The sequence below is a fragment of the Gigantopelta aegis genome, chromosome 14 (genome assembly GCF_016097555.1).
Source record: "Gigantopelta aegis isolate Gae_Host chromosome 14, Gae_host_genome, whole genome shotgun sequence".
Classification (NCBI taxonomy): domain Eukaryota; kingdom Metazoa; phylum Mollusca; class Gastropoda; order Neomphalida; family Peltospiridae; genus Gigantopelta; species Gigantopelta aegis.
Genome location: NC_054712.1, coordinates 30,541,455 through 30,568,399, shown reverse-complemented (window position 1 = coordinate 30,568,399; position 26,945 = coordinate 30,541,455). Strand labels below are relative to the sequence as shown.

The 26,945-nt window shown below is 36.9% G+C and overlaps 2 protein-coding genes across 2 annotated transcripts in view; one reads left to right on the top strand and one right to left on the bottom strand.

Annotated features, from left to right (window-relative positions):
* Nucleotides 1–10: 10 nt before the first annotated feature.
* Nucleotides 11–22,896, bottom strand: LOC121388679 (exosome complex component RRP42-like). The gene is made up of 9 exons (XM_041520128.1): nucleotides 22,753–22,896; nucleotides 16,624–16,725; nucleotides 13,640–13,734; nucleotides 11,011–11,176; nucleotides 9,746–9,816; nucleotides 5,144–5,267; nucleotides 3,938–3,996; nucleotides 2,352–2,448; nucleotides 11–328 (listed from the first exon to the last, which is right to left on the bottom strand). The coding sequence occupies exons 1-9, from the start codon at nucleotides 22,807–22,809 to the stop codon at nucleotides 224–226; spliced, it is 876 nt and encodes a 291-aa protein (XP_041376062.1). The 5' UTR covers nucleotides 22,810–22,896; the 3' UTR covers nucleotides 11–223.
* A 1,585-nt stretch (nucleotides 22,897–24,481) lies between these two features.
* The window catches only part of LOC121387965 (palmitoyltransferase ZDHHC3-like), a 55,956-nt gene continuing 53,492 nt past the window's right edge, over nucleotides 24,482–26,945 (top strand). The window contains exon 1 of the mRNA XM_041519148.1: nucleotides 24,482–24,606. Within this exon, the coding sequence (XP_041375082.1) occupies nucleotides 24,605–24,606 (2 nt within the window). The 5' untranslated portion in view covers nucleotides 24,482–24,604. The remainder of the gene's footprint in view (nucleotides 24,607–26,945) is intronic.

Sequence of the window (26,945 nt, the reverse complement as noted above, 5' to 3'; positions counted from 1 at the left end):
CCCCAAACTGACTGCGCCTCACGCGAGTGCTTTACCACTGGGCTACGTCCCGCCCTTTTATTTAACGTCATCAGAACACATAATTAATTATTAGCTAATGGATGCCAAACATGTGCATTCTGTTTTCAAAATGGAATTCCGTGTTGAACACACAGCTTTCTTAGTGTCAAGTATTTAACAAACTGTTATTAGGAAACTTGTATCTGAGTACAGTCCTTGTTTATCATCTGAGAAAACCGAGTGTTTTCTTCTTCGTGCCACGTGCCTCTTCTTCTGTTAAAACTTGTATCAGACTTTTGTTGATGGCTTGACCAACTTTCTTCCCTGACTGAAAACAACAACAAACACATTATTTTACTACTATAATGAATTAAGAAATAACAAAAATCTGAATTCTATACCAAAATAAATTAACAAATAATACATATCAAACGATTTTATCATATCACACACATGAGTAGGCTATGAGTGGAATTAAATAAGTCACATTCACTAACACCTGTACAAATATATAACCGGCCTCGGTGGCACAATGGTTAAGCCACCGGACTACAGGCTGGTAGATACAGGGTTTGCAGCCCGGTACCAGCTCCAACCCAAACGGAGTTCTTAAGGGCTCAGTGGGTAGGTGTAAAGTAGTGTTTTCCCTAGCTTGTTTTAGCATGGTGCAGCACCATGCCTCAATAGTCTAGCACCATCTTGCCTTAATCAGCACCATGCTGCCCTGAGATTAAACAAGCCTTTTTCAGTAATTAATTCTAAAATTGCTTTATTAAACACCAAAAAAGGTATTATTAATTAATAAAATATGCATTTTATATCTTTTGTCATTCATTTATTAAAGCAAGCACATAAATTACATTAATGTTTATTTCAATTAATTTTTGTGTATTTTTAATGAAAAACAAGTGCCCCGAAAATGGTGAAAATGCCCCAAAAGTGTTTGGTCTACCATGCCTTGCCTAATTTCTAGGGAAATCACTATAAAGCCACTACACCCTCTTCTCTCCCACTAACCACTAACAACTAACCCACTGTCCTGGACAGACATCCCAGATAGCTGAGGTGTGTGCCCATGACAGCGTGCTTGAACTGTAATTGGATATAAACACGAAAATAAGTTGAAATGAAAATGTACAAATAATTATTTTATAAAATGCAAGAGAGATAACTCTGTATGAACAACTTTATTTAGAGAAAACAAAGTTATCCAAACTTTACGAAAAAAAAAATCAGAATAAAATGATTGTATTAATTGGTACAAAAAAAAAAAAAAAAAAAAATTGGAAAAAATATATATAGGATGACTGACTGGTTAATGATACATTTTTATGCACGTCCTGTACATAAACGTTACCCATAAATCATTGTACTGAATTCAGAAAGGAAACTTGGGGGTCAAAGTGACTATGAGATGGAGATGCAGCATTAATTGCCCTCCGTGGACTTGGTCCCCTCCCCCATCCCATCCAGTGCCCACCACTGGTACACCAAAGGCCAAATTGTCACATCTACATTCTGTTTATCATTTGGCAGCAACAAGTTTTCTCTCTCTCTATTGACCAAATGTCAAAATAAGCAAATAGCCATAGTTTAAAATGTGTTATACAAATTTATCCAGCAATCACAGTATACATTGGAAAGATATGATGCCTAGATAAATCTCTATATTTTCAGTCACTGACCAAAAATATAGGTCACGTGACATAAGCCCGACTCGACTTGGGTATTTCAGAGTAGTTTTCAGTAAACATACTCTTTAAATCATTTGTTGAACTACAGTAAATACAAATAACTTTTAGTTTTGTGATAACAATACAAAACCTGTATATTTATTTATGAATTAAAGTTTAGATTTTTTTTTTTAATGTGACATACAAATAATGACGTCCTGTATCTTGTATGACGTCATACGTCAAAAAGCCTTGCTAAGTTGACAATACTCGATTTGCTTACACAAAACTAGAATAAATAATAATTTTTTGAATATTTCTGTAGGATTGTAGGATAAAAGAAATAACTGGTTACTGTCTTAAGATATCGGCTTCATCCTGCTCAGATCGAGTGGCGAATGCAGCGAGGCTTCACAGGATAAAGCCGATATCTTAAGACAGTAACCAGTTATTCCCTATATCCCTTTTCTTTACTTTAAATTATTATAGTCTCTCATAACTCCATAGGAATGGCCTATGTACTTTTACACAAAGATGTATTATTTTTAGCTTTGTAGTTTGGTTTAATTTATACACAAGATGAGACACAAACAAAGAATTTATCTCTCTGTACTTCTTTTGAGTTTCTCTGTGAAACTTGTGGTTTTATTTAGATGACAAGAAAAACACGGAACTCACCTGCATCATGTCAAAGATACTTTCTGGGTCAAGGCTTCCGCTGCCTTCCTTCTTCATAGCTGTCACAGTTCCGTTAGACGTCACCCCCATCAGTAGTCTGCAGTGAACACAGAGAAAAGGAATGTTTAACAACACCTCAGCACATTTCAAACTACAGCTATTTTGAGAACGGAATGTTTGTTTAACAATACTATAGCAAATTTGAAACTACAGCTATTTGGATAGAAGAATGTTTGTTAAACAACACCTCAGCACATTTCAAACTACAGCTATTTCGATAAAGTAATGTTTGTTTAGCAATACCATAGCACATTTTAAGCTTTAGCTAATTGGAAAAGAAAGTAAAGTTGTTTAATGATATTGGTTAATTGGATAAAGGAATGTTCGTTTAACAACATTTTTAAGTACAACTAATTGGAAAAGAAAGTAAAGTTGTTTAATGATATTGGTTAATAGGATAAAGGAATGTTCGTTTAACAACATTTTAAAGTACAACTAATTGGAAAAGAAAGTAAAGTTGTTTAATGATATTGGTTAATTGGATAAAGGAATGTTCGTTTAACAACATTTTTAAGTACAACTAACTGGAAAAGAAAGGACTATGTCTTTAGAAGTACATTTTCAAGGCTCACAATGGTATTTTTTTTTAGCACATTTTTAGATATACACAATATTTTCTTTAAAATTATTTAACATTGGCTAATTTAAAGAAAATTTTAGTAGCCAAATGCTGAATGTTGTAGCCATTTTGTATAAAAATCAGCAATTAGCTAATTTGGCAATGGGCAGTGAGACTGCATTTTAAAATATGGCTGGATACTGAGAAAGAAAGTTTGTTTTGTTTAATGAAACCACTAGAGCACATTGATTAATCAATCATCGGATACTGAATGTCAACATTTGGTAAGTCTGACAGTCTTAATGCACTTTCCCACAGACAGGAAAGCACATACCATGACCTTTGACCAGTTGTGGTGCACTGGTTGGAAAGAGAAAACCCCAATGATACAGGTATAGCAAACCAAAGGTTTTGATTTATTTAAAAATGTAAGTATTTCTGAGCTATTAATGATGCACAGGAACTTTTTCTGTGAATATATTATATTGTGAAGTCTGCAATCGTATAACACGTGTTGTACTTAGTCAAAATTGAATGAATCATTTCATCAAAATATTTGAAGAGTCCAAGGGAAAAACAACCAAAGGCACATTGGTGAAATGAAGAATATTTTTTTACTATCTTTATCTATTTATAGTGTGGTTAAACAGGTTATATTGTTATGTTGTTCTACAATGATAAAATTCATTCTGCTAGCCTTCACTGTTGAAAAACATATTCACTTTTAAGGAAATAATTATCAATGTCCAGATGACCAAATTAAAAAAAGAAAATACTTTATACTTTAAAAAAATAAAATGTACAAAAATATTACCTGATGCCATAAACACCAATAACATCCTACAATTCTAAAGTATACAGTATCCTTTATGTGAATGTGAACACATTTTGGCAGTCAACTTTTAAAATTAATATTTCTCAAAATGGTGAAATGTGGCGTCTTCATTTGGCCCAAATATGAACAAACCTGGCTAAGCAGCATGCCTCTTCCTTTTGACTAGCGTCTACCACGTGACTGTGTCCAATCTGGAAATAAAATAACACAACAAGTGATGAACAAGAATGGTCTGTACAGACTTCAAAATGCAATCATGAATGGTATCAATTTTTAATAATCACAGCCACAAATATTCATCTAGATCCAGTTTAACAAAAATATAGTAAATTTACGTTTATAGTTAGTAATGATATTTTTTTGGGGGGGAGGGGTGTGTGTGTGTGTGTGTGTGTGTGTGTGTGTGTGTGTGTGTGACGTGACTATAGAAATAACCCACCTTTTGTTCTATCTCAGTAGTAATCAAGGTTACTTTTATTTATAATCCTTGGTAGACCTGGACTTGCGAACAGATTTGTAAACTTGCCCGCGGGAATATGCCTTTAAGATTTGGAATTATGGAATTTACCATTGGTCTGTCATCTTGTGTAAACCTGAATGACATTTTCAAATTGTTAGGAGAGGCCTTGAAATAGGCATTTTGCCTGCTGGCCAATCCCCAACCAGCATTATAATTGGGAATAAATATTGTTTAAACCGTAATTATATCTGCTGCATGTTGTATGAATTTGGGCAAAATTTATTTCATTATTAATATGCCAAAAAGTGCTTTCGAAAACTGCATACCATTTGTAGATCAACAAACCAACCATTTGTCTGCTTGGCCAACTTAAACATGAATTTGCCTGCTGTTTTTTTTTTTTTTTTTACCAAATTGACCAAATTGCTGATAACTATTTGGTTCCAATTTAAAGCCTGCTTTAAAGAGACATTCCCAAGTTTGCAGCATTGTAAGATGTTTCCGACTAACAAACTACTTTTACGATTAAACTTACATATTAAATATATTTTCTTATTTAGAATATCAGTGTCTGTATATTCAATGTGTTTCTGGTCGTCTTAATATTTGTAAGAAGCCCAAACTGGATTTTGTCTTCAAATAATTTTGTACGTACGAAAAAATAGTTTTGAGGAAATAAAATAAAATTTAACCTGGTACAAATATAAGAACGATCAAAAACATGTTTAATATACAGCTACTAATATTTTATGCAGGAAAATATATTTGATATGTAATTACAGTTGTCAAATAGTCTCTGTTAGTCGATAACATTTTAAAAATTGCAGTACACTCAGGAATGTTCCTTTAAACGAAATTGTAACAAGGTGCTGTGTTACCTTGCTGAGTGTGACAATACACGGACTGGCACCAACGTCGAGACGCTGAACATCGTACGGATCATCAGAGACTTCCATCTCCATCTCTCCTCCCTCATCCTCGGTTACAGTCACCTTGGGAATTCTAGAGAAGAAAACAACATGACTGCAAGCACTTCACTAGTAACACATTTTACACAACACTTGTTCAACATTATGGGACAAAATGTTTATAGGAATGACTGTGATGGCAAAACAGGGGTAAAGGTATGTGTAATTTAGCACCTCACTCTACACTTCTATCAAAAAAATACCATTTGTTAAGAAATGCTTCAAGTTTGTGGAATTACTGCACAAGTTCCTGTAGCAACTATACTAAACTCCCAAAACAGAAACGCAAATCAGGGTTATGGTTAGCTTGTAATTAGAGTAGGTTTACTTGATGACCAACGTTCAGTTCTATGAAATGATAAACAGTATATCAACATGTAATCTCCTGAATTTTCATGTACACGTCACTCTTTCTGGGTTTTTTTCTCTTTTTCTTTCTCTCTCTCTCATACACACAAACACACACTCACCCATAAGTTTCTCTTAAAAACATCATCTACATGTATCATTGGCAGTTTATATCAGACAGCCGACCAATGTGTTGAGAACAGTAACCGTGAAAGAAAGAAAGAAATGTCGGCACTACATGGGCTACTCTTTCCGTTTAGCAGCAAGGGATCTTTTATTTGCACTTCCCACAGGCAGGATAGCACAAACCATGGCCTTTGTTGAACCAGTTATGGATCACTGGTCGGTGCAAGTGGTTTACACCTACCCATTGAGCCTTGCAGAGCACTCACTCAGGGTTTGGAAGTAACCGTGAACTTTAATTAAATATATATACTGAAGACCAAAATGAATGCAAATCAGAATTATGGTTAGCTGGTAATTAGACTAGGTTTACTTGATGACCAACGCTCAGTTCTGTGAAATGGAGAATGGTATATCAACGTGTAATCTCCTGAATGTCAAGGTGCTAAACCTTCTTAAAAAAACTAAATTTAATATTACAGCTGAAAGTTATTTTTGGTGTTCAGTAGACATGTACACATGTTAACTGGAATTCAATTTAGCTACACATTTACAACTAGTTTATTGGCTTTACAAGTGCAGTCTCAAAATTGACTATAGAAGGAAGGAAATGTTTTATTTAACAACGCACTCAACACAATTGATTTACGGTTATATGACGTCAGACATATGGTTAAGAACCACACAGATATTGAGAGAGGAAACCCGCTGTTGCCACTTCATGGGCTACTCTTTTTGATTAGCAGCAAGGGATCTTTAATATGCACCATCCCAAAGACAGGCTAGTATATACCACAGCCTTTGTTAGACCAGTTGTGGAGCACTGGCTGGAACGAAAAATAGCCCAATGGGTCCACTGACAGAGGTTGATCCTGGACCGACCGCGCATCAAGTGAACGTTTTATCACTGGGCTACGTCCCGCCCCTGACTAATAGCTGCTTCCTGACAAAACTACTTATTAACTTGTGCTCTGAAATATACTGACACACAATGAAAACGCAAAAACAACTTTTCATTGCAAATAACAACAAACTATTAATGAATTGATAGATACTGTAATATGACATTAATGACTGGTATTCATGAGTTGCATTCGTAATCGAAAAGTTCAACCCCCCCCCATATCAAGGTCAATATCTGGTGTGTCCACCAATGGCCCGTGAGCATACGTGAAGACAACGGATGACCGTCATCGGATGGATATGCCTTCCATGACGTCCTATTGTGTTGCTTGCTGTCATCGTCAGTTCTGAACCGGTCACGGAGGTGGTGTCGTCGAATCTGCTGATCTTGGCGTGGGGTCGTAACAGGACGTTGACCAAGTTGAGGTCACGGACACTCCCGGTTTGTTGATGACGTTCAACAAGTTGTCCAATAGTTGATGGATGGACTCTGAAGTCCCCCCTTGAACCATGCCCAACGCTCGCTCCCTTTGTTCTTCTCTGAGTCGTGGCATTCTTAATGTGACGAGGAATATGACACCGTTACGTGACTTTTTATGTGTCCACATACTGGCATTTCACGTGCATTGCATGCAGCATGATTGAGCATGTAGTGAACGCATTTCACACCATTTTATGTGTTTCTGCTATTGTATGTGTCACGAGAACAAAACCAGGATTAAAACCCAGACAAAAGTACCAATCAATGGCTTCTCTCTCATAAATTGTTATTTTAAGTCCAATAAATACATTTTTCATTAATCACAACAAAATATTGAAAAATATCTGTTTTGCATTTTCATTGTGTCAGTATATAAACATTATACTTTAACTACACATCCATAAAAGAAATTACATCAAAATAATTTAATTTACTGGTAGAAGGAACCGATAGAAGTGGGAATACTGAATCCATAATATTATGCCAGATGGATCTCCAGGACTCGAAACTCACCAAAAATACTAATGGATGTTGGCAAATTAAGGTAAGCGAACCATGAGCTACAAGCAAGATTTTAATGTGGAATAAATAGATGCAAAACAAATATTAATAGTGGCTCGTATGTTATAGCTCTAAAGAGGATCACCCAAATAATATTATTTTGGCGACTAACACCATTATTTTTTAATATTTAAGTCGCCCAAACGGGACATTGGTCGCATTTGGCGACCTGGCCACAGGCCTTTTGAGCCCTGTGGATGTCGCTGACAAGTTTGCTGTTTTTTATAGTCCTATCTAGCTGCTGTCAGTTAACTTGCCAAATTTAGTGACTTCTTTGATTTCATAATATTTTTTACGTTGTGATAAGACAGGAGGCTAGTTGTATTGAATCAGACTTTGTTTACAAGGCGGGGCGGGATGTGGCCCAGTGGTAAAGTGTTCGCTTGATGCGTGGTCGGTTTGGGATCGATCCTCGTCGGTGGGCAAATTGGGCTATTTCTTGCTCCAGCCAGTGCACCACGACTGGTACATCAAAGGCCGTGGTATATGCTATCCTGTCTGTGGGATGGTGCATATAAAAGATCCCTTGCTACTAATCGAAGAGTAGCCTATGAAGTGGCGACAGCAGGTTTCCTCCTTCAATATCTGTGTGGTCCTTAACCATATGTCTGATGCCATATAACCGTAAATAAAATGTGTTGAGTGCGTCGTTAAATAAAACATTTCCCTTCCTGTTTACAAGGCATGCAAGCACATTACATCATTTATGCAAGATTTATGTTTGGTACTAATTCATTTGTCACAAATTAATGTCAAAATAGCGAGATGTGGCACTTGTAAGTATTTTACCACACCTTTAATCAGAGTATGATAAATATTTTGAAAAGTCACTAGCCACAGGGCTAGTGGATTTGTGAAAACCACTAGCCCACCAAGATAAAGCATTAGCCCAAATTTCTGATCAATTATAACTGGATTTTTATATAATTTTTGTAACATTACATATTTACGAGTATAACAGTAAAATAAAACAAACACTTAAATCATGTTGTAACTTTCAGGGGTTTTTGTTGTGTTATATGTTTGGTCTTTTGTCAAGTGTGATCCATTGTCATTGTCCCGTTTTCGCTTTTGCCCCCCCCCCCCCCCCAGGAAAAATAATTGAGCAAACTCCTATTTGGTATCTAAACCCACTATCAAAATAATTAAATTTAAATGAGTGTACGACAGTGTGACACACGGTAATAGATGGTACAGTGTATTTAGTACGGTAGCGGGTTATACATTTAGGGCCTACTATTTATGTCGCCACAAACGGTGATGCCAACTGCTGAAATACAGGGCATCATCCCGTGTCAGACCGATATCAAAAGGATATAACGGCGACATCTTATCCGTTGTTAATTGATGAACAGAAAAGGTATTATCTTGTGTCGGCAGCTGTGACGCATTATCTAAACCGCTACATGTAATAGGCCAAGCCGAGTCATCGCATGTGCGGTTATCCTTAAAGTAAATTGTTTTCCTGATTGCAGATATCCACATGTAAGGGAAGTGTTAAATTAGAAAACAATAGGCAAATAAAACAAATACTAAAATTCAAAGCATAACTAGGGTTTACTTGATTGAGATTAACCTGTCACCGTGATTGGTGATTTCCAAGTTATTAGCCTAAAACATGTGCGAGATTAACTATCATGTGACGTGTCTAACCAATCAAAACACACATGTCATTAGACTTATTTCCTGTGCCAGAAACTTGAAAGGGAAAAGTAAACAATGCATGCTGCAACTGTGCCGATGTAGAGATAGCATGCTACTGCAGTTTGTAGACCTAGTTCAAGTGGATTATTATTATATACTGATTGCATTGTTGATATTATTCGATGACCAACGTCACAATCAAATTTATTAAACAAAATTTCAGCAGAGAGAAAAAGACAAAAAGAAAAAAAACCCCACGATCAAGCGATAAGCAGAGGGGGGAACCACTAGCCACGGGTGTCGGGCTAGCGGATTTGTCGAACTCTGCTTTAATAGACATTAACAAATGAACTTACCCATTTCATATACTAGGGAAGATACTGGTGAGTCACACGCCCCATACTAGATATAGGCTACTAGAACTGAAACAACTTGTTGATTAAAACAATCACCTGGTATTGTAAAGCGCAGCCTTGACGGCTATGGACGCTGCATCAAAAATATTGCCTCCACACTCTAGAAGCTGTAACAAGTGAACAAAACAGATAATGAACTCTAAATGTTTAACTTGACTTTCACAGATGAGGTTAAAACATTACTTTTTAGTTAGATGCATAAACATCAGAATTATTCACTAACATGATTCATGTATTTCACAAACATTAAGCTTAACACCACTAACATATATGTATGTAAATAATAGTTTTGGAATCGATTCCTTATGTAAATGTGTTTTTTCTGACACACATCTCTAGAAAATCAAACCTTGGAACAAGCTTTAGATAAGTTTCAGAAAAAATATCTCATACCAGAAATGTTTTGTAGGCTGTCTTTTACTTTTAGGATGATCATCATACAAAATTCATTGTATTTTATTTATATACACATGTCAAAATGTCACTCAGTTTCTTAGTTGATATATATCGTCAAAAGTATCATGTGTCAAAATGTCACTCCGTTTCTTAGTTGATATATATTGTCACAAGTATCATGTGTCATAATGTCACTTGTCACAAGTATCATAATGTCACAAGTATCGTGTTAAAATGTCACTTGTCACAAGTATCATGTCACTTTGTCACAAGTATCATGTCACTTGTCACAAGTATCATGTGTCATAATGTCACAAGTATCATGTGTCAAAATGTCACTCCATTTCTTGGTTCATATACATTGTCACAAGTATTGTGTGTCATAATGTCACTCCGTTTGTTAGGTGATATACATTGTCACAAGTAGCGTGTGTCATAATGTCACTCCATTTCTTAGTTCATATACATTGTCACAAGTATTGTGTGTCATAATGTCACTCCGTTTCTAAGTTCATATATATTGTCACAAGTATCGTGTGTCATAATGTCACTCCATTTCTTAGTTCATATATATAGTCACCAGTATCGCGTGTCATAATGTCACTCCATTTCTTAGTTCATACATATTGTCACAAGTATCATGCATCATAATGTCACTCCATTTCTTAGTTGATATATATTGTTACAAATATCATGTGTCATAATGTCACTTGTCACAAGTATCGTGTGTCATAATGTCACTCCGTTTTTTAATTGATAAATATTATCACAAGTATCATAAGCATCGAGAAGCAACAGCAGTCTACCACCTGGACGACACGACCAATTAACCAGTCAAAAGGGGATTGCATGCGAGGAGCTGGAATCAATGCTATGGAATGTTTCTATATGATAAAAATACAAACTAGGATATCGACGTATAGCACCCAGCACTGTTGTTTAGGAATGACGCACAGCGACTCGAGATTCAGACAGCCCGGGCAGTCGTACGCACGGACCAACATGTTGCTGATCTCCACCGCCAGTTCGTCACCGCCCTTACCCTCAAACTCGGGTGTCGCATTCGCCGAACTGAGGACAAATAAAACACACAATTAAAACAATCTGGTAAAATGTTCTATTACATTTTGTCAACATGCATATTTTCAATAAAATGTTACAAAATTCAGGGTTCTAATAATTGAAAATTTATATAACCTATTTACGGGCTACGCAAAAAAAAATTCAGGTAACCTATTTCGGTTTTGCATAACCTGTTATGTCCAAGAATCAAGGATGTTCTAAATTTAATACACAAATAAAATAATAGGCTACACAAAATTAGATTTGCCCGAGTGAAGTGTGAACAGAACAATTGCTCTCGCAATTTTCAGAAGCCTAAAATTTACATATAAAGAGACATGTACGAATGTATGTGAGCATGAATAGCGTATTCTAAAGAGGTAAAAGTGTGCCACATCAGTCAGTCACAGGAATGTCTAACCACACCTCAGCACATTTCTAACTATGGTTATTTTGTTGGTTCATTCTAAATGACAGTTTTCCAGTTGTTGTTGATGTAATGAGAACTGGTATCAGGACCATTTGACCATACAACTATGGTCGATGACAGTCATTTTTCGCACTCTTGTTCTGGCTTCAGACACACTAAATATAACATATCTTAACATAAATTTCACTTCAAATCCAAATTTCATAAAAAGTACTTTTCTTCAAACACAGGTTCATTAGCAATTTTCAAACAAAAAATGTTCAGCAATTTTGTATGGGAATTTTTCTAATGTTTTAAGAACAGAAAGGTCATGCATCATTTTATTGTTACTGATGGGAGATGCAAAGTGACATCATTGGAATATTTTACTGATGTCATTAAAATTTAGCCATATTATTATAATGCTGTGCCACATTAAAATAAAAACTGGTCTACTAATCGAAAAGAGTAGCCCATGAAGTGGTGATAGCAGGTTTCCTCTCTCAATTTCTAACTTGTCCTTAATCATGTCTGACACCAGTTAACAAAAAATAAAATATGTTAGTGTGCGTCGTAATATTCCTATAAAAAACCCATCTTTGGCGATTTTACTTAGGCCAAAAAAAAAAAAAGGTGTGTTTCCGGTCGACCAACCGTCCCTAGTTTTACCACCCCCACCCCGCCCCGACCCTAAATTGTTTTTCTCTTAAACTGAAAAAAAAAAAAAAAAAAAAAGTGAAAATTCACCAAACAATATTTCCTTCCTTGCACATTTTTACGTACTATTATAAATACATTTTGCACATGTAATTCCCTTCCGAAAAAAATCGAGAAATTATGGAAAAGCTTTTGTAATAGAGTTCCTTCCCCTGATTAGCTACCACCGAACAGCTTGGTCGGTCACGGAAGTAACCGAATGTACGAACATAGCCTTGGTACAGGTTATTTCGATTAAATATAATCGTATCAATTCAGCTTAATTCTCGTCTTCACTTAAATCAACAGGTCTTATTATTAATGCATCTCAAATGTTTGCATAAAGTATTTAAATTAAGAACAACGAAATTAATACAAATGTCCCATTAATTTAAGGAAATACACAAACAGTGCATACAATACTACTACTACTACTACAACAACAATAACAATAACGATAATGATGATTATTATTATTATTATTATTATTATTATTATTATGATAGTATTTAATTAAAAAAAAAAAACCCCAAAAAACCTACCTACCTACCCTAATTTTTTTGGGGGATGCAATCGGAAACACACCTATTTTTTTTTTTTGGCCTTATATTCAAAACAAGGATGCGAAAAGTGACTGTCGTCAACCGTAGGTTAAGTACTGTAAAATGAAATAGAATGTATTAGAATTTATACGACCAGTCAACAAAGAACTCCAGTCTTACAGTGGTAAAGCGCTAGCTCGATGCACAGTCGGTCTGGGATCTATCCCCGTCAATGGGCCCATTGGGCTACTTCTCGTTCCAGCCAGTGCACCACGACTGGTATATCAAAGGCCGTGGTATGTACTAACCTGTCTGTGGGATGGTGCATATAAAAGATCTCTTGCTGCTAATCGAAAAGAGTAGCCCATGAAGTGGTGATAGCAGGTTTCCTCTCTCAATATCTGTCTTGTCCTTAATCATGTCTGACACCATATAACAGTAAATAAAATATGTTGAGTGTGCGTCGTTAAATCCCCCCCCCCCGAAAAAAAAACCCAAAAACCAAAACATTTCCCGATCTCCTGATTTCCTGGGATAATGAGTTTACAGAGATTGTGATAACGAGGTCCGACTGTATAGATCTTTTTAATTTATAATGTCCATATATTTTGTGGGTGGACTTTCTGTATTTTGAACACTGCTTTTAGGATTTTGTTTAAGGCCAGGACTAGTATTGATATGGTTATTAATATTTTGTGTATACATTTCACATATATATATTTATTTATAAACATTGGATCTGTTATGTAAAGTTATTGTACTAACTGTATGTTTATGAATTTAAATGAAGTTAAATAAAAAAAAGAAAGAAAGAATTTGTACAACCAGTCAACAAAGAACTCCAGTCTGCCATGGTTTGGTCGCTCGGGTGATGGAGATCCCAGTTCAGCCTTTACTCCAACAAGCACATCAGTGTTAGCCTGCAAACAGAATTATCAAGACTATAGTCGGTTTTCAATATCAAATGCTTAAACATGTTGATGACAGCTTTGCGTTGAAAACAAAATGAGTTTGTTTACTCACCCTACTACACATACAAGTCAGTGCAAGCTAGAAGACTGTTAGGACTTGAAACATTCAACATAGTGTGTAAAGGCAGTGCCCGACCAATGTTTGTGATTGAGTATGAGATTGATAGTGAGGAAGCAGGTGTAGATCCATGGGTATTGTGTGTAGTGTATACAGGCAGTGCCCGACCAATGTTTGTGATTGAGTATGAGATTGATAGTGAGGAAGCAGGTGTAGATCCATAGGTATTGTGTACAGTGTGTAAAGGCAGTGCCCGGCCAATGTTTGTGATTGAGTATGAGATTGATAGTGAGGAAGCAGGTGTAGATCCATGGGTATTGTGTACAGTGTATACAGGCAGTGCCCGACCAATGTTTGTGATTGAGTATGAGATTGATAGTGAGGAAGCAGGTGTAGATCCATGGGTATTGTGTATAGTGTATACAGGCAGTGCCCGACCAATGTTTGTGATTGAGTATGAGATTGATAGTGAGGAAGCAGGTGTAGATCCATAGGTATTGTGTACAGTGTGTAAAGGCAGTGCCCGGCCAATGTTTGTGATTGAGTATGAGATTGATAGTGAGGAAGCAGGTGTAGATCCATGGGTATTGTGTACAGTGTATACAGGCAGTGCCCGACCAATGTTTGTGATTGAGTATGAGATTGATAGTGAGGAAGCAGGTGTAGATCCATGGGTATTGTGTGTAGTGTATACAGGCAGTGCCCGACCAATGTTTGTGATTGAGTATGAGATTGATAGTGAGGAAGCAGGTGTAGATCCATAGGTATTGTGTATAGTGTGTAAAGGCAGTGCCCGACCAATGTTTGTGATTGAGTATGAGATTGATAGTGAGGAAGCAGGTGTAGATCCATAGGTATTGTGTACAGTGTGTAAAGGCAGTGCCCGACCAATGTTTGTGATTGAGTATGAGATTGATAGTGAGGAAGCAGGTGTAGATCCATGGGTATTGTGTACAGTGTATACAGGCAGTGCCCGGCCAATGTTTGTGATTGAGTATGAGATTGATAGTGAGGAAGCAGGTGTAGATCCATGGGTATTGTGTGTAGTGTATACAGGCAGTGCCCGACCAATGTTTGTGATTGAGTATGAGATTGATAGTGAGGAAGCAGGTGTAGATCCATAGGTATTGTGTATAGTGTGTAAAGGCAGTGCCCGACCAATGTTTGTGATTGAGTATGAGATTGATAGTGAGGAAGCAGGTGTAGATCCATAGGTATTGTGTACAGTGTGTAAAGGCAGTGCCCGGCCAATGTTTGTGATTGAGTATGAGATTGATAGTGAGGAAGCAGGTGTAGATCCATGGGTATTGTGTACAGTGTATACAGGCAGTGCCCGACCAATGTTTGTGATTGAGTATGAGATTGATAGTGAGGAAGCAGGTGTAGATCCATGGGTATTGTGTGTAGTGTATAAAGGCAGTGCCCGACCAATGTTTGTGATTGAGTATGAGATTGATAGTGAGGAAGCAGGTGTAGATCCATAGGTATTGTGTACAGTGTATACAGGCAGTGGCCGACCAATGTTTGTGACCGAGTATGAGATTGATAGTGAGGAAGCAGGTGTAGATCCATAGGTATTGTGTACAGTGTGTAAAGGCAGTGCCCGACCAATGTTTGTGATTGAGTATGAGATTGATAGTGCGGAAGCAGGTGTAGATCCATAGGTATTGTGTACAGTGTATACAGGCAGTGCCCGACCAATGTTTGTGACCGAGTATGAGATTGATAGTGCGGAAGCAGGTGTAGATCCATAGGTATTGTGTACAGTGTATAAAGGCAGTGCCCGACCAATGTTTGTGATTGAGTATGAGATTGATAGTGAGGAAGCAGGTGTAGATCCATGGGTATTGTGTACAGTGTATACAGGCAGTGCCCGACCAATGTTTGTGATTGAGTATGAGATTGATAGTGAGGAAGCAGGTGTAGATCCATGGGTATTGTGTACAGTGTATACAGGCAGTGCCCGACCAATGTTTGTGATTGAGTATGAGATTGATAGTGCGGAAGCAGGTGTAGATCCATAGGTATTGTGTATAGTGTATACAGGCAGTGCCCGACCAATGTTTGTGATTGAGTATGAGATTGATAGTGAGGAAGCAGGTGTAGATCCATGGGTATTGTGTACAGTGTATACAGGCAGTGCCCGACCAATGTTTGTGATTGAGTATGAGATTGATAGTGAGGAAGCAGGTGTAGATCCATGGGTATTGTGTACAGTGTATAAAGGCAGTGCCCGACCAATGTTTGTGATTGAGTATGAGATTGATAGTGAGGAAGCAGGTGTAGATCCATAGGTATTGTGTATAGTGTGTAAAGGCAGTGCCCGGCCAATGTTTGTGATTGAGTATGAGATTGATAGTGAGGAAACCGGTGTAGATACATACATGTAGGTATTGTGCTGGGTATTTGAAATACCTCCCATGAACGTAAAAGTGCCCTAAAAATAACAGTGAAACCCCGATATTGTTTAATTTATTTTTAATTGACATGCATTAAATTTACATGGCTATCCAAAACCAGATTCAATTGGTTACCTGAATGTCTTTTTTGTGTCAAAGGGTAACAGGCCTCTAATAATCATTACAAGAAGAAACATTTCATCCACGTGTCGCTTGCACAAGTCCAGTGTTACGTAACTCATTTTTTGTTTCATGCATTAAATTTAAGAGTAAGACATCATTTATGTGGTTATGCCGGGTTACACAAAGATTTAATGAATTCATTACCAGACTGCCTAGCCCAATTTTTAATTCTCAGAGGCCTGTGTGTACAACCCTTACCAGCCTGAGTCGGGCGGAGCCTGTTGTGTTGGAAACAACCCCAGTTTCTATCTCCATGTGACGATAATCATCACATCCGCGTCCATCCCCTCGCACATTGTCCTACAACAAAATACACATTAAAGGTATAGTCACAAAGCTGCATAATGATCAACTACATATTTTATATATATTAATTTATTTTTCTTGATAATGTAAAGATGCCCAGAAAACATTACTATAAACTGGATTAATGTTTTTTCGTGAATACGCACCTTAGCACATGTTCATAATGTTTAAATTCCGCGAATGACCATTTACATCTGTAAAAAATAACTAACTGGCCAATATTGCCTACATCGGTCTAGAAAAAACACACCTCATTGTCGGAAAAGTGGCGTTTCCTGTTACTTGACATCGTAACAATCATCTCCGATACTTTCAAACACGCTGATGTGCTAATTATTAGTATTCACTATAACTTAAGAATTTAAAAGAGTTTAAAAGAGTATCTTTATATAAAAAAACACACAAAATCAAAATAACAACTAAGACTCATTTTTATGTCTTAAAAGGTCTTTGAAAGGCGTATTCTCAGAACCGGCGTGACGTCACACGGCCTAGTTACCGATCATCCGGGTCTTTGGGGGTGAAGCAAAGCCTTAGTGATTACTGGTTTACATAGAATAAAGAAAGAAAGAAGTGTTTTATTTAACGACGCACTCAACACATTTTATTTACGGTTATATGGCGTCAGACATATGGTTAAGGACCACACAGATTTTGAGAGGAAACCCGCTGTCGCCATTACATGGGCTACTCTTCCGATTAGCAGCAAGGGATCTTTTATTTGCACTTCCCACAGGCAGGATAGCACAAACCATGGCCTTTGTTGAACCAGTTATGGATCACTGGTCGGTGCAAGTGGTTTACACCTACCCATTGAGCCTTGCGGAGCACTCACTCAGGGTTTGGAGTCGGTATCTGGATTAAAAATCGCATGCCTCGACTGGGATCCGAACCCAGTACCTACCAGCCTGTAGACCGATGGCCTGCCACGACGTACATAGAATAAAGTTATCATATTAACTTTTTACATGCCTTACATATTGTCATTTATTTTCTGTAGCTAACACATAGTTGCAATACGTCTTATGTGTATTATAACAGCTTGGGTTGCCATATAAGAGAAACGAACAACGGGAATCTGAATTAGTATAATCTATATTTAGTACCGATGTGTTTCCATGTACTTTGAATGTCGAGGGGACAGGGCAGGTTGGGCAGAATATAATTTTTGTTGATGCAATTTTCAGGTAATGTTAATTATAAATTTTAACAATTTTGAAATGATAAGATAATTATTAATATAATAATTATGTGGGCTACAAAATATATAATTTGTATTTATAATAAAATTTGTATGCAGGATTAAGTTAATTATTTTTATGATTTAATAATTATTTTATTTCCAAATAATATGTAATAATTAAACAATGGCAAAGTTGTTACTTTACAAGTTCAAAATTACAATAGTATTATTGTCATATCTTATTATATAAATGTATTGGCAACAGTATAATGTTCCACTGAATACATTCTTTTATTCTTAAAACAAAATACAGTTTCTTGAAATAATGAAATGCTTTTGTTTTTACAGATTGCAAAATTACCACATGATGTTGCCCTTCCTTACCGGTTGAATGCAGGCAACAAAAAATAGCAATAATAAAATATAGCCATCCTCAGACCTAGACATCTAGGGGGAGCAATATCTCTCTCTACTTACCCATCACACCTAAGATTAGTTTCAAGGAGAATAATATATAGTTTCCTTTGGCATGTGAATTTATATACATGTAGTATCAATATGGTAATATTTTAAACTGCCCCCATAAACTACATTAGGGAGCAAATAATCAGTTCCCTCAGTTTTTTCATGTCGAGGTCTACAACCTAATAAAACATAAGTGTTACCTGGTCGAACAAACATGCAAATGTTTTAATAATAGGGTTTAACCTGGTATATTTAGTAATAAAACACAAAAACTTACCTGAGTAAATAATGGTTAATATATATATGTATAATATTGGTGGTGTTTTATATCTAGTCACAATGGATATTGCAGATATTTTCTTGTTCAGTCTTGTGCTGTATTGGAATTGTTATTGCAGTTCAATTTAAGTAATATCTACAAAACTAATTTTTAATAGTATACAGCTGGAGAAAGGGGGCAAATATGGTTGTTAATAAACTGATCTATATCGGTATGCCTTCTACTAGACTACACATATTTAACCTAAGTTGCTTTAAACCCGGGTTAAATTACCTCATGTAGATGCACTTACGTAGCATATTCAAGGAAAATATATGAACAGTTAAATGCTATATTCTCCATGTCAAACAGTGTTTTCAAAGTGGAAAACAAATATCAGATATGGCAGTTGACCATTCATTTTATTGCAGGTAATTTCTAAAGCAGATTACACACACAAACACACACACACACACACACACACACACACACTGAACTGTAGAATACCATAAAACTACATATATATGTAAAAAGGTAAGTCCTCTAACTTAAACAAGTAAAATTTACAAATGTACCACAACCACCAAATTACATTGATCCACAATAGAATAGATTTTTTTATGTATTTTTAGATTTATGTATATGTATGTGTAGTATTTTCCCTAGCTTGTTTTAGCACGGTGCAGCACCATGCCTCAATAGTCTAGCACCATCTTGCCTTAATCAGCACCATGCTGCCCTGAGATTAAATAAGCCTTTTTCACTAATTAATTCTAAAATTGCCTTTATAAAACACCCAAAAAGGTATTATTAATTAATAAAATATGCCTTTTACATCTTTTGCCATTAATTGATTAAAGCAAGCACATAAATTACATTAATGTTTATTTCAATTAATTTTCGTGTATTTTTAATGAAAAAAAGTGCCCCGAAAATGGTGAAAATGCCCCAAAAGTGTTTGGTCTACCATGCCTTGCCTAATTTCTAGGGAAATCACTAATGTGTGTGTGTGTGTATATATATATATATATATATTGTATGTATGTATATGTATACATATACATATATAGATATATATATATATACACACATATACATATATATATAGAGAGACACACACACACACACACATACAGTGATTTCCCTAGAAATTTGGCATATATATATATATACTCTTCAAAAGAAGAAACGCAAAACCACATTGTCGTAACATTTGGAGAATTGATTTAATTATTGAATGGTGAGTCCGATAATTACCAAATGTTGCAGGATTGTTCACAATTCACTCTAGTCCATTGTGAGTAAGTGATAGGACACACCACCAAGGTCAAGGTCATCTGGAGTCAATACCGGGTGTGGCCTCTGCGTGTGTTGACAACTGCCTGGCACCGCCTGCCCATTGAAGCAACCAGAGTACGGATGACGTCCCGGGGGATGGTGGCCCACTCGGCCTGCAAGGCTGCTGCCAGCTCGGGCAGGGTCTGGGGCTGTGGTTGTCGCTGTCGGTCCAACTCGTCCCATAGATGCTCAATTGGGTTCAAATCCGGTGATGTCGATGGCCAAGGAAGGACATTAATGTTGTTGTTCTGTAGGAAAGCCGTTGTGAGACGTGCTGTGTGAGGCCTGGCGTTGTCATGTTGGAACACTGCGTTGGCGTTGGCCATAACTGGAACGATGTGTGGCCGGAGGATCTGGTCAATGTAGCCCTGTGCATTCAGGTTGCCCTGCACGTGGACCAGGTCAGTTCTGCCAGTGTGTGAGATTGCTGCCCACACCATGACACTACCCCCGCCGAATCTGTCCACTTCCTGCACGCAGTTTGCCGCATAACGTTCACCACGTCGCCTATACACGCGACATCTTCCATCATGACGTCGGAGCAGAAATCGGGACTCGTCACTGAACCACACCTGTCTCCATCGCAGTTGAGGCCATTGTCGATGAATCTGGCACCACTGCAGTCGGAGTCGACGGTGTTGTGGTGTTAAGATGACACCTCGAACTGGACGTCTGGCACGAATTCCTACCTCACGTAGGCGGTTCCGTACGGTCTGGTTGGATATCCTGCGCAAACCTGGTATTGCTGCGGCTGTGGAGGTGGCAGTAGTCAATCGTTCCCGAATGTAGCGGTCCTGCCCGGGGGTAGTGACCCGTGGTCGACCGGATCTAGGGAGGTCACGTGTTGATCCATGTTGCTGGTAACGGTCCCACAGTCTGCAGATGGTGCTTGGGGACACATGGAATGCCCTGGCAACGGCCGTTCTGGATTTGCCTGCGTCTAGTCGGCCGATGGCATTGTTTCTCTGCGGTTCACTGAGACGTGGCATGTCCTGGATTGTCAACTGTCGGCCAGATACAGAGGCCAGGCAAGCGAACACCCTGCACTTTTATACTGTCGGTGTTCATGTTGCACGTGCAGACACCGCATGTGCAGTGGTGACATGGTTTGCACGTGGCTGCGTTTTTGCGAATATTCACATTTTGGAACTTTATTGTACAGTAGCTGCGTTTTATCGAATGTAACCGTGGGAATGTGTTTGGGACATGCAATGACCTTATATTCACAAAGCATGAACCGGTAGGAAACATAAAATCGGAGTTATAATCCATTTGTACCCTTTTGCAGTTCTTTTTTTGAAGAGTATATATTGAAACAAAGGCACACACACATTTACCCTCTGCACCAAAGTAAATACTAAACACACGAAGAGAGGAGGGGGGGGGGGGGGGGAGACAACCTATATTTTCTTACTGCAGGCCTGCTACAGACACATTTGCAAAAAACAAAATAATAATTAAAATTTAAACAAGAATTTAGGCCTATATTATAATTATTATATGTGTGTAATTTAGCAGTATAAACTTTTATTTTAAAATTAAAAAATAAATAAATAAGATGTAGTAGCAGTGGTATGGCAAAATAAATACAAGTAGGGGCCTATAGATAATATCCAAGCAACTAAGATTAAATGAAAAATAAAGACCACACAAATTTAATGATAAAGGAATATACTCTTTATTCAAGAACGATGCATCGTTTTGTTGGGGGGTTTTTCATGGAAGACGATGGAATTGTGTATTTTATTTACAGTATAATGTGGGATTTTTATCACTGCACATGCTTTAACCATTTTATTTGCTAAATTAATCTCTGTTGGTGTCAACAAGCAACAACATTAAAGTCAACGTAGTCACATTCTGTGAGGGAAGCCATGGAATTCCATCAGGTTTGTCGTTTTAATGACCCTACCCACAAGCGGCGCCTAGTCTCTTCTTTTGGAAATTTGTAAAACAATTTTTTTTTTAACATCATGTTATGGTTTATGCAGCCAACTGCACAACATGTGTTAGGCATCGTGACCGTTAACTGTTGTAAATGATCGACCAAAGTTGCCTCATTTCACTATCAAACCATACGTAACTAAGGAGAAGCTTCACCGCGTCACGTGATAAACAATGGCGGCCAGGGGTCGAAGTACCCGTATGTTCGGTTCCGAGAATGAGTCCGGTGTTTAGAACGTCGCCATGTGTGTCAGCTGAAATTGTCTGCCAGCGTAACTGTCTGCTAGAAAGTGGCTGCTAGAATCCGCTCGGTAAAGTCGGATGTTTTTCCTTTAATTCAAAGTGAAGATCGTTTCAAAGTAAGTATTTCTTGGTCTCAGTGAGCTCGAAATAGATCACAATATACGATTAGGGTGGGGAAATGTGATAGTAATCGTTATTTTGACCGCAATTTCGTTCCAAGCAAAATTCCTCAGAACCGTTGTCCAGAAACTGCTAATGGTGGAATGGCTAGGACAGGTAAACCTCGCTGTTGTGCTTGCATGCGAGGTTTATCTTGGTGAACTAACCACAGCCTTTGATACACCAGCTGGAATGAGAAATATCCCAATCAGGCCAATTGGTCCACCAACGGGGATCGATCCTAGACCAACCGTGCATCAAGCGAACGCTTTACCACTGGGCTGCGTCCCACCCCAAATATTGTGCTTGCAGTCAACGTTAATCTTGATGAACTACCACTGAACGTGAATTTTGTCAAAAATTAATCCAGTAGTTTACAAGTTAATGTCGGAATCATTTACAAATATGAAATAACAAAATAAAAGGATACCTGAACACCATGAAGGATAAATGTTTTCTCTGCTTCACCTAATTCAACATCAACCATACTAACTGTTAAACAATTTAGATTTATTATTTTTACAAAGCAAGGTTCAAAAAACGTGCTAAACACGGAAACCACAAAACGTCACCAATTTTAGGTTAAAACATGTCGGTAGCTTCCGGTATATTTGAAATAAAACCCCAAACTATCCACTTATTGTTAATGACGGGAATAACCGACCGTGGCATCGCTAATGTGTGACCAATCAAAATTATGTTTTTCTTTTAACATACGTGTATGATCATATGTTTATGGTAGTTTGCAACGTGCGCGATCCAAGGTAGGAAGAGTGATTAAAAATAATAATAATAAAATAATAATTTTAAAACCCCCAAATCATCAAATGGTGAAATGTTTTTCAAAATGTTAAGTTAATTTCGTTACAACAATTATCCAATAATTCGACAGCCGTATTTATGGACAGAAAGTGCCGGAACCTCTTTTGGATAAGGCACCATAAAGTAACTGTAAAGTAACCGCAACCGTATAAACAGACACAGTTTTAGCGATCAGGCATTCAAGGGGAAGTTGCATTAAAAAAAAAAAAAAAAATCTTATACGCTGCATCTCCTCTCTAAATACTGGATGTGCTATTTTTAAACATTGCACTCCCTCCTTAGAAAAACACCTGCATCCACCCCTGTTTTAGGTTTTTTTTTTTTTTTTTTTAATATAAATAATATTTATTTATTTGTTTGTTTGTTTGTTTGTTTGTTTGTTTGTTTGTTTGTTTGTTTGTTTGTTTGTTTGTTTGTTTATTTATTTATTTATTTATTTATTTATTTAATTAATTAATTAATTTATTCATTCACCAATTTCACAATCTCTGGAATAATTTAAATCCGGTGATTAAAAACTCTGAAACAATATCATCCTTTAAACAACCTACTGTAGATGTGTAGGCCTATGTTGTTCAGTGGTTCGATCATATCCTTTTGTGTTGGAACTTGGTAACGAACGAAAACTGCACAGACAACTGTAAATAGTTTGTTTCGTGTATCACTAGTTTCTTTCAAAAATCCTGTTGTATATAATTCCCTTTTCCTTTATGCGTAATTAGTTGTCAAACTTGTTCCCAGTCTACCGGCCTCAGTGACGTCATGGTTAGGCTGGTAGGTACTGGGTTCGGATCCCAGTCGAGGCATGGGATTTTTAATCCAGATACCGACTCTAAACCCTCAATGGGTAGGTGTAAACCACTTGCACCGACCAGTGATCCATAACTGGTTCAACAAAAGCCATGGTTTGTGCAATCCTGCCTGTGGGAAGCGCAAATAAAAGATCCCTTGCTGCCTGTCGTAAAAGAGTAGCCTATGTGGCGACAGTGGGTTTCCTCTAAAAAACAGTGTCAGAATGACCATATGTTTGACGTCCAATAGACGATGATAAGATAAAAAAATCAATGTACTCTAGTGGCGTCGTTAAATAAAACAAACTTTACTCTTTTTTTTCTGTTCCCAGTCTTTTTTTGTTTTCAATCAGTCATGCAGTCAGATAGTCTGATGCATCTTCCGTCAAGTGGCTTTTCAAACTCAGTTGTCGGCAGATGCGTCGGATTAGACGTCGGATACTCGTAAATTGGTGATCGGCAAGGTGTTCCTGAATGTATCACCAAGGTGTGGTGGTGGATTTTAGTCCGATTCTTTTGACATTTCGATGATGGCAACTACGTCATCAATATTTGTTAAATGGCGGCATACATAAAGCAATTTTGCATTTTTGTTGTTTTTCGTTTCTAAGTATGCAAATATTCGTTAATTTGTGTAGATTTTTCGAGTAGACGTCATTTAACAAAAACATGTAAGTTAAAAGCAATAGATATATTTGAAAAAGTAAATATTTATACTGTACAATATTTTTAATCGTAAAAATAGTTGGAACTGTGAACGTAAACATTCACTTCAGCATTGTATCATCATAAGCATGGCATTGGCAATAAAATTGTTTAATATACAGGTCTCAAAGTTCTTGACCAACTGGTCGCATATGCAATGAATCAACGCCACTAAAAATTATAATAAAAATAATGTACGACTGATTAGTGGCTCCAATCACCTCCAGCTCTCCTGATAGTGATGATGCACCAGTTCTGGACAGGGTTGAAAAACAATCATGATTTAAAAAAAAAAAAAAAAAAAATCTTATTTTTTTATTATTTAAATCGGATTTAAAAAATTTAAATCAGATTTATTTGATTTTTTCAATTTTGACTTTAATTTGGAGCTTCTGAATTGAATACTTGCTCCCTATTAAATACACGATTTAGATACTGATACTGTTCTGGATCACTTCAAACAAAATTGTAAATTATGTCCATATGCACACATATGACTTTAAAAGAAATGTTGGTAAAATATCCGCCTGGTCCCCCCATCATTCATTCCATATATAAGCCCCATCAAAAAATCCCTCTTTACATTGATGAAGGAGTGGGGGAGGGACAAGGCGGATATTTTTCAGTGAAATATCAACTTTGTGACTCCCCTGCAAAATATTACCTGGATCTGCCCCATAATGCAGATTTATTTTCAGTGATGGTCTAAAGGGTACGGCTAGCTCAGATTGCCCTTGCGAATATACGGATCGGTTGCCAACTGACTTTCCTGTACCAGAATGCAATTATGTAAAAAAAAAAAATCCACTGAACAAAATTAATCCACCCTTTAGTGGTACAGACTTTAACAAAATATTTTATACAGTCTTATGCCATAAATGGTAAAATTATTTAACAAAAGTTTTGTTCTGGTGTTTGTTTTATGCGTACTTGCGGCCCTGTACCTCTAGTCTTGTGCTTCTATTTACGTAGGTTTGTAATCTTTACTGTACATGTAATTATGTACAGTCATTTACCATGTCCATATCAATTAATTTAATTTGTGTATAATTTTACAAAAACTGTGTTTATTGTCAATCTCTAATCACAAAAGTAAAACAATGCTTTTTGGCAGCAGTTGGTCACATGATCTCCTTTTATGTGACCAGCTAGTGATAGGCAGGCTTTTCTGTATTCCTTGGTTGTAGACACAAAGTCTGTATCAATTAACTGAATGGCGTCAGAAGATTTCTGTTTATTGTCATTAAAAAATTCTGATGAGGCTCACGGAGAAACAAAGAAGGCTTTTTAATGATCTTTAATTCAACTCCTTCATGTTTGAAAGCGATGAATCTTGAAAAGTTGGCAACATTGAACATTATTCGTAACAAGTTATGTTTATTTGCGTTTTATTTATTCACTTCCCTTACATTTTATAAAACAGTACGTAACAAATGAAGAATAGCAATAAAATATTGTGCTGTTCCCCAATGTATTATTAATAAATATAATTTGACAGAAATAATCGAGTTCACTGGCCGATTGAAAAATGTGGTCACGTGATCTTTGGACAATATGGAGGCAAAATGTATGGATACTTCCGAGTGGAAAAAAGCGCATATTATTGTGAGATTTAAAAAAAAAGAAAAAAGGCGACTTAGAACTTCACCATGGATAAAAAGACGAAGTTTAGTATGAATGGGTGATTATTTCGCCCACGTCACCCCCTTGCACGATCCCTGATAATGTGAGAGAAAGTGGACGAAAACTTAAAATCGTAGTTTCAGTTTATAAAATATAGTGTCTTTATACATATTGTCATTACCTGTAAAAAAATAAAAATAAAAACAGAGGGAACTGCAATGATTAATATAATATTTTGTAGAGGACGAATGGCCATGGGACGAACAGTCTAGGCTACTATGATATAGCACCATACCCACAAATTTCTTTCTTACAGAAACACTGTTACATATGATCTGTTTTTTTTTATTTTGTGCCGGGCTGGGATTTAGCTCAGTCGGTTGAGTACTCACCTGAGGTGCTTGTGTCACAGAATCGAACCACCTCAGTGGATCCATTCAACTAATTGGATTTTTCTCATTCCAACCAGTACACCACAACTGGTCAAAGGCCATGGTATGTGCTTTCCTGTCTGTGGGATCCATTTGCTACCAATGAAAAAATGTAGTGGATTTTCTGTGGTGACTAAGAGTCTGAATTAACAAATGTTTTACTTCCAGTAGCCGATGATTAATTAATCAATGTTCTCTAGTGGTGTTATTAAACAAAACAAACTTTATTACGCACCCTCAAATTATTTTCT

What these genes read in the sequence shown, in the direction of transcription:
- LOC121388679 (XM_041520128.1), bottom strand. Translation starts at nt 22,809, where the DNA reads ATGGTTGATGTTGAATTAGGTGAAGCAGAGAAAACATTTATCCTTCAT. An exon ending in GCTCCGCCCGACTCAGGCTG is followed by an intron (nt 13,735 to 16,623) that starts GTAAGGGTTGTA and finishes TTCTGTTTGCAG; the next exon opens with GCTAACACTGATGTGCTTGT. An exon ending in GTATTGTCACACTCAGCAAG is followed by an intron (nt 3,997 to 5,143) that starts GTAACACAGCAC and finishes TTTTATTTCCAG; the next exon opens with ATTGGACACAGTCACGTGGT.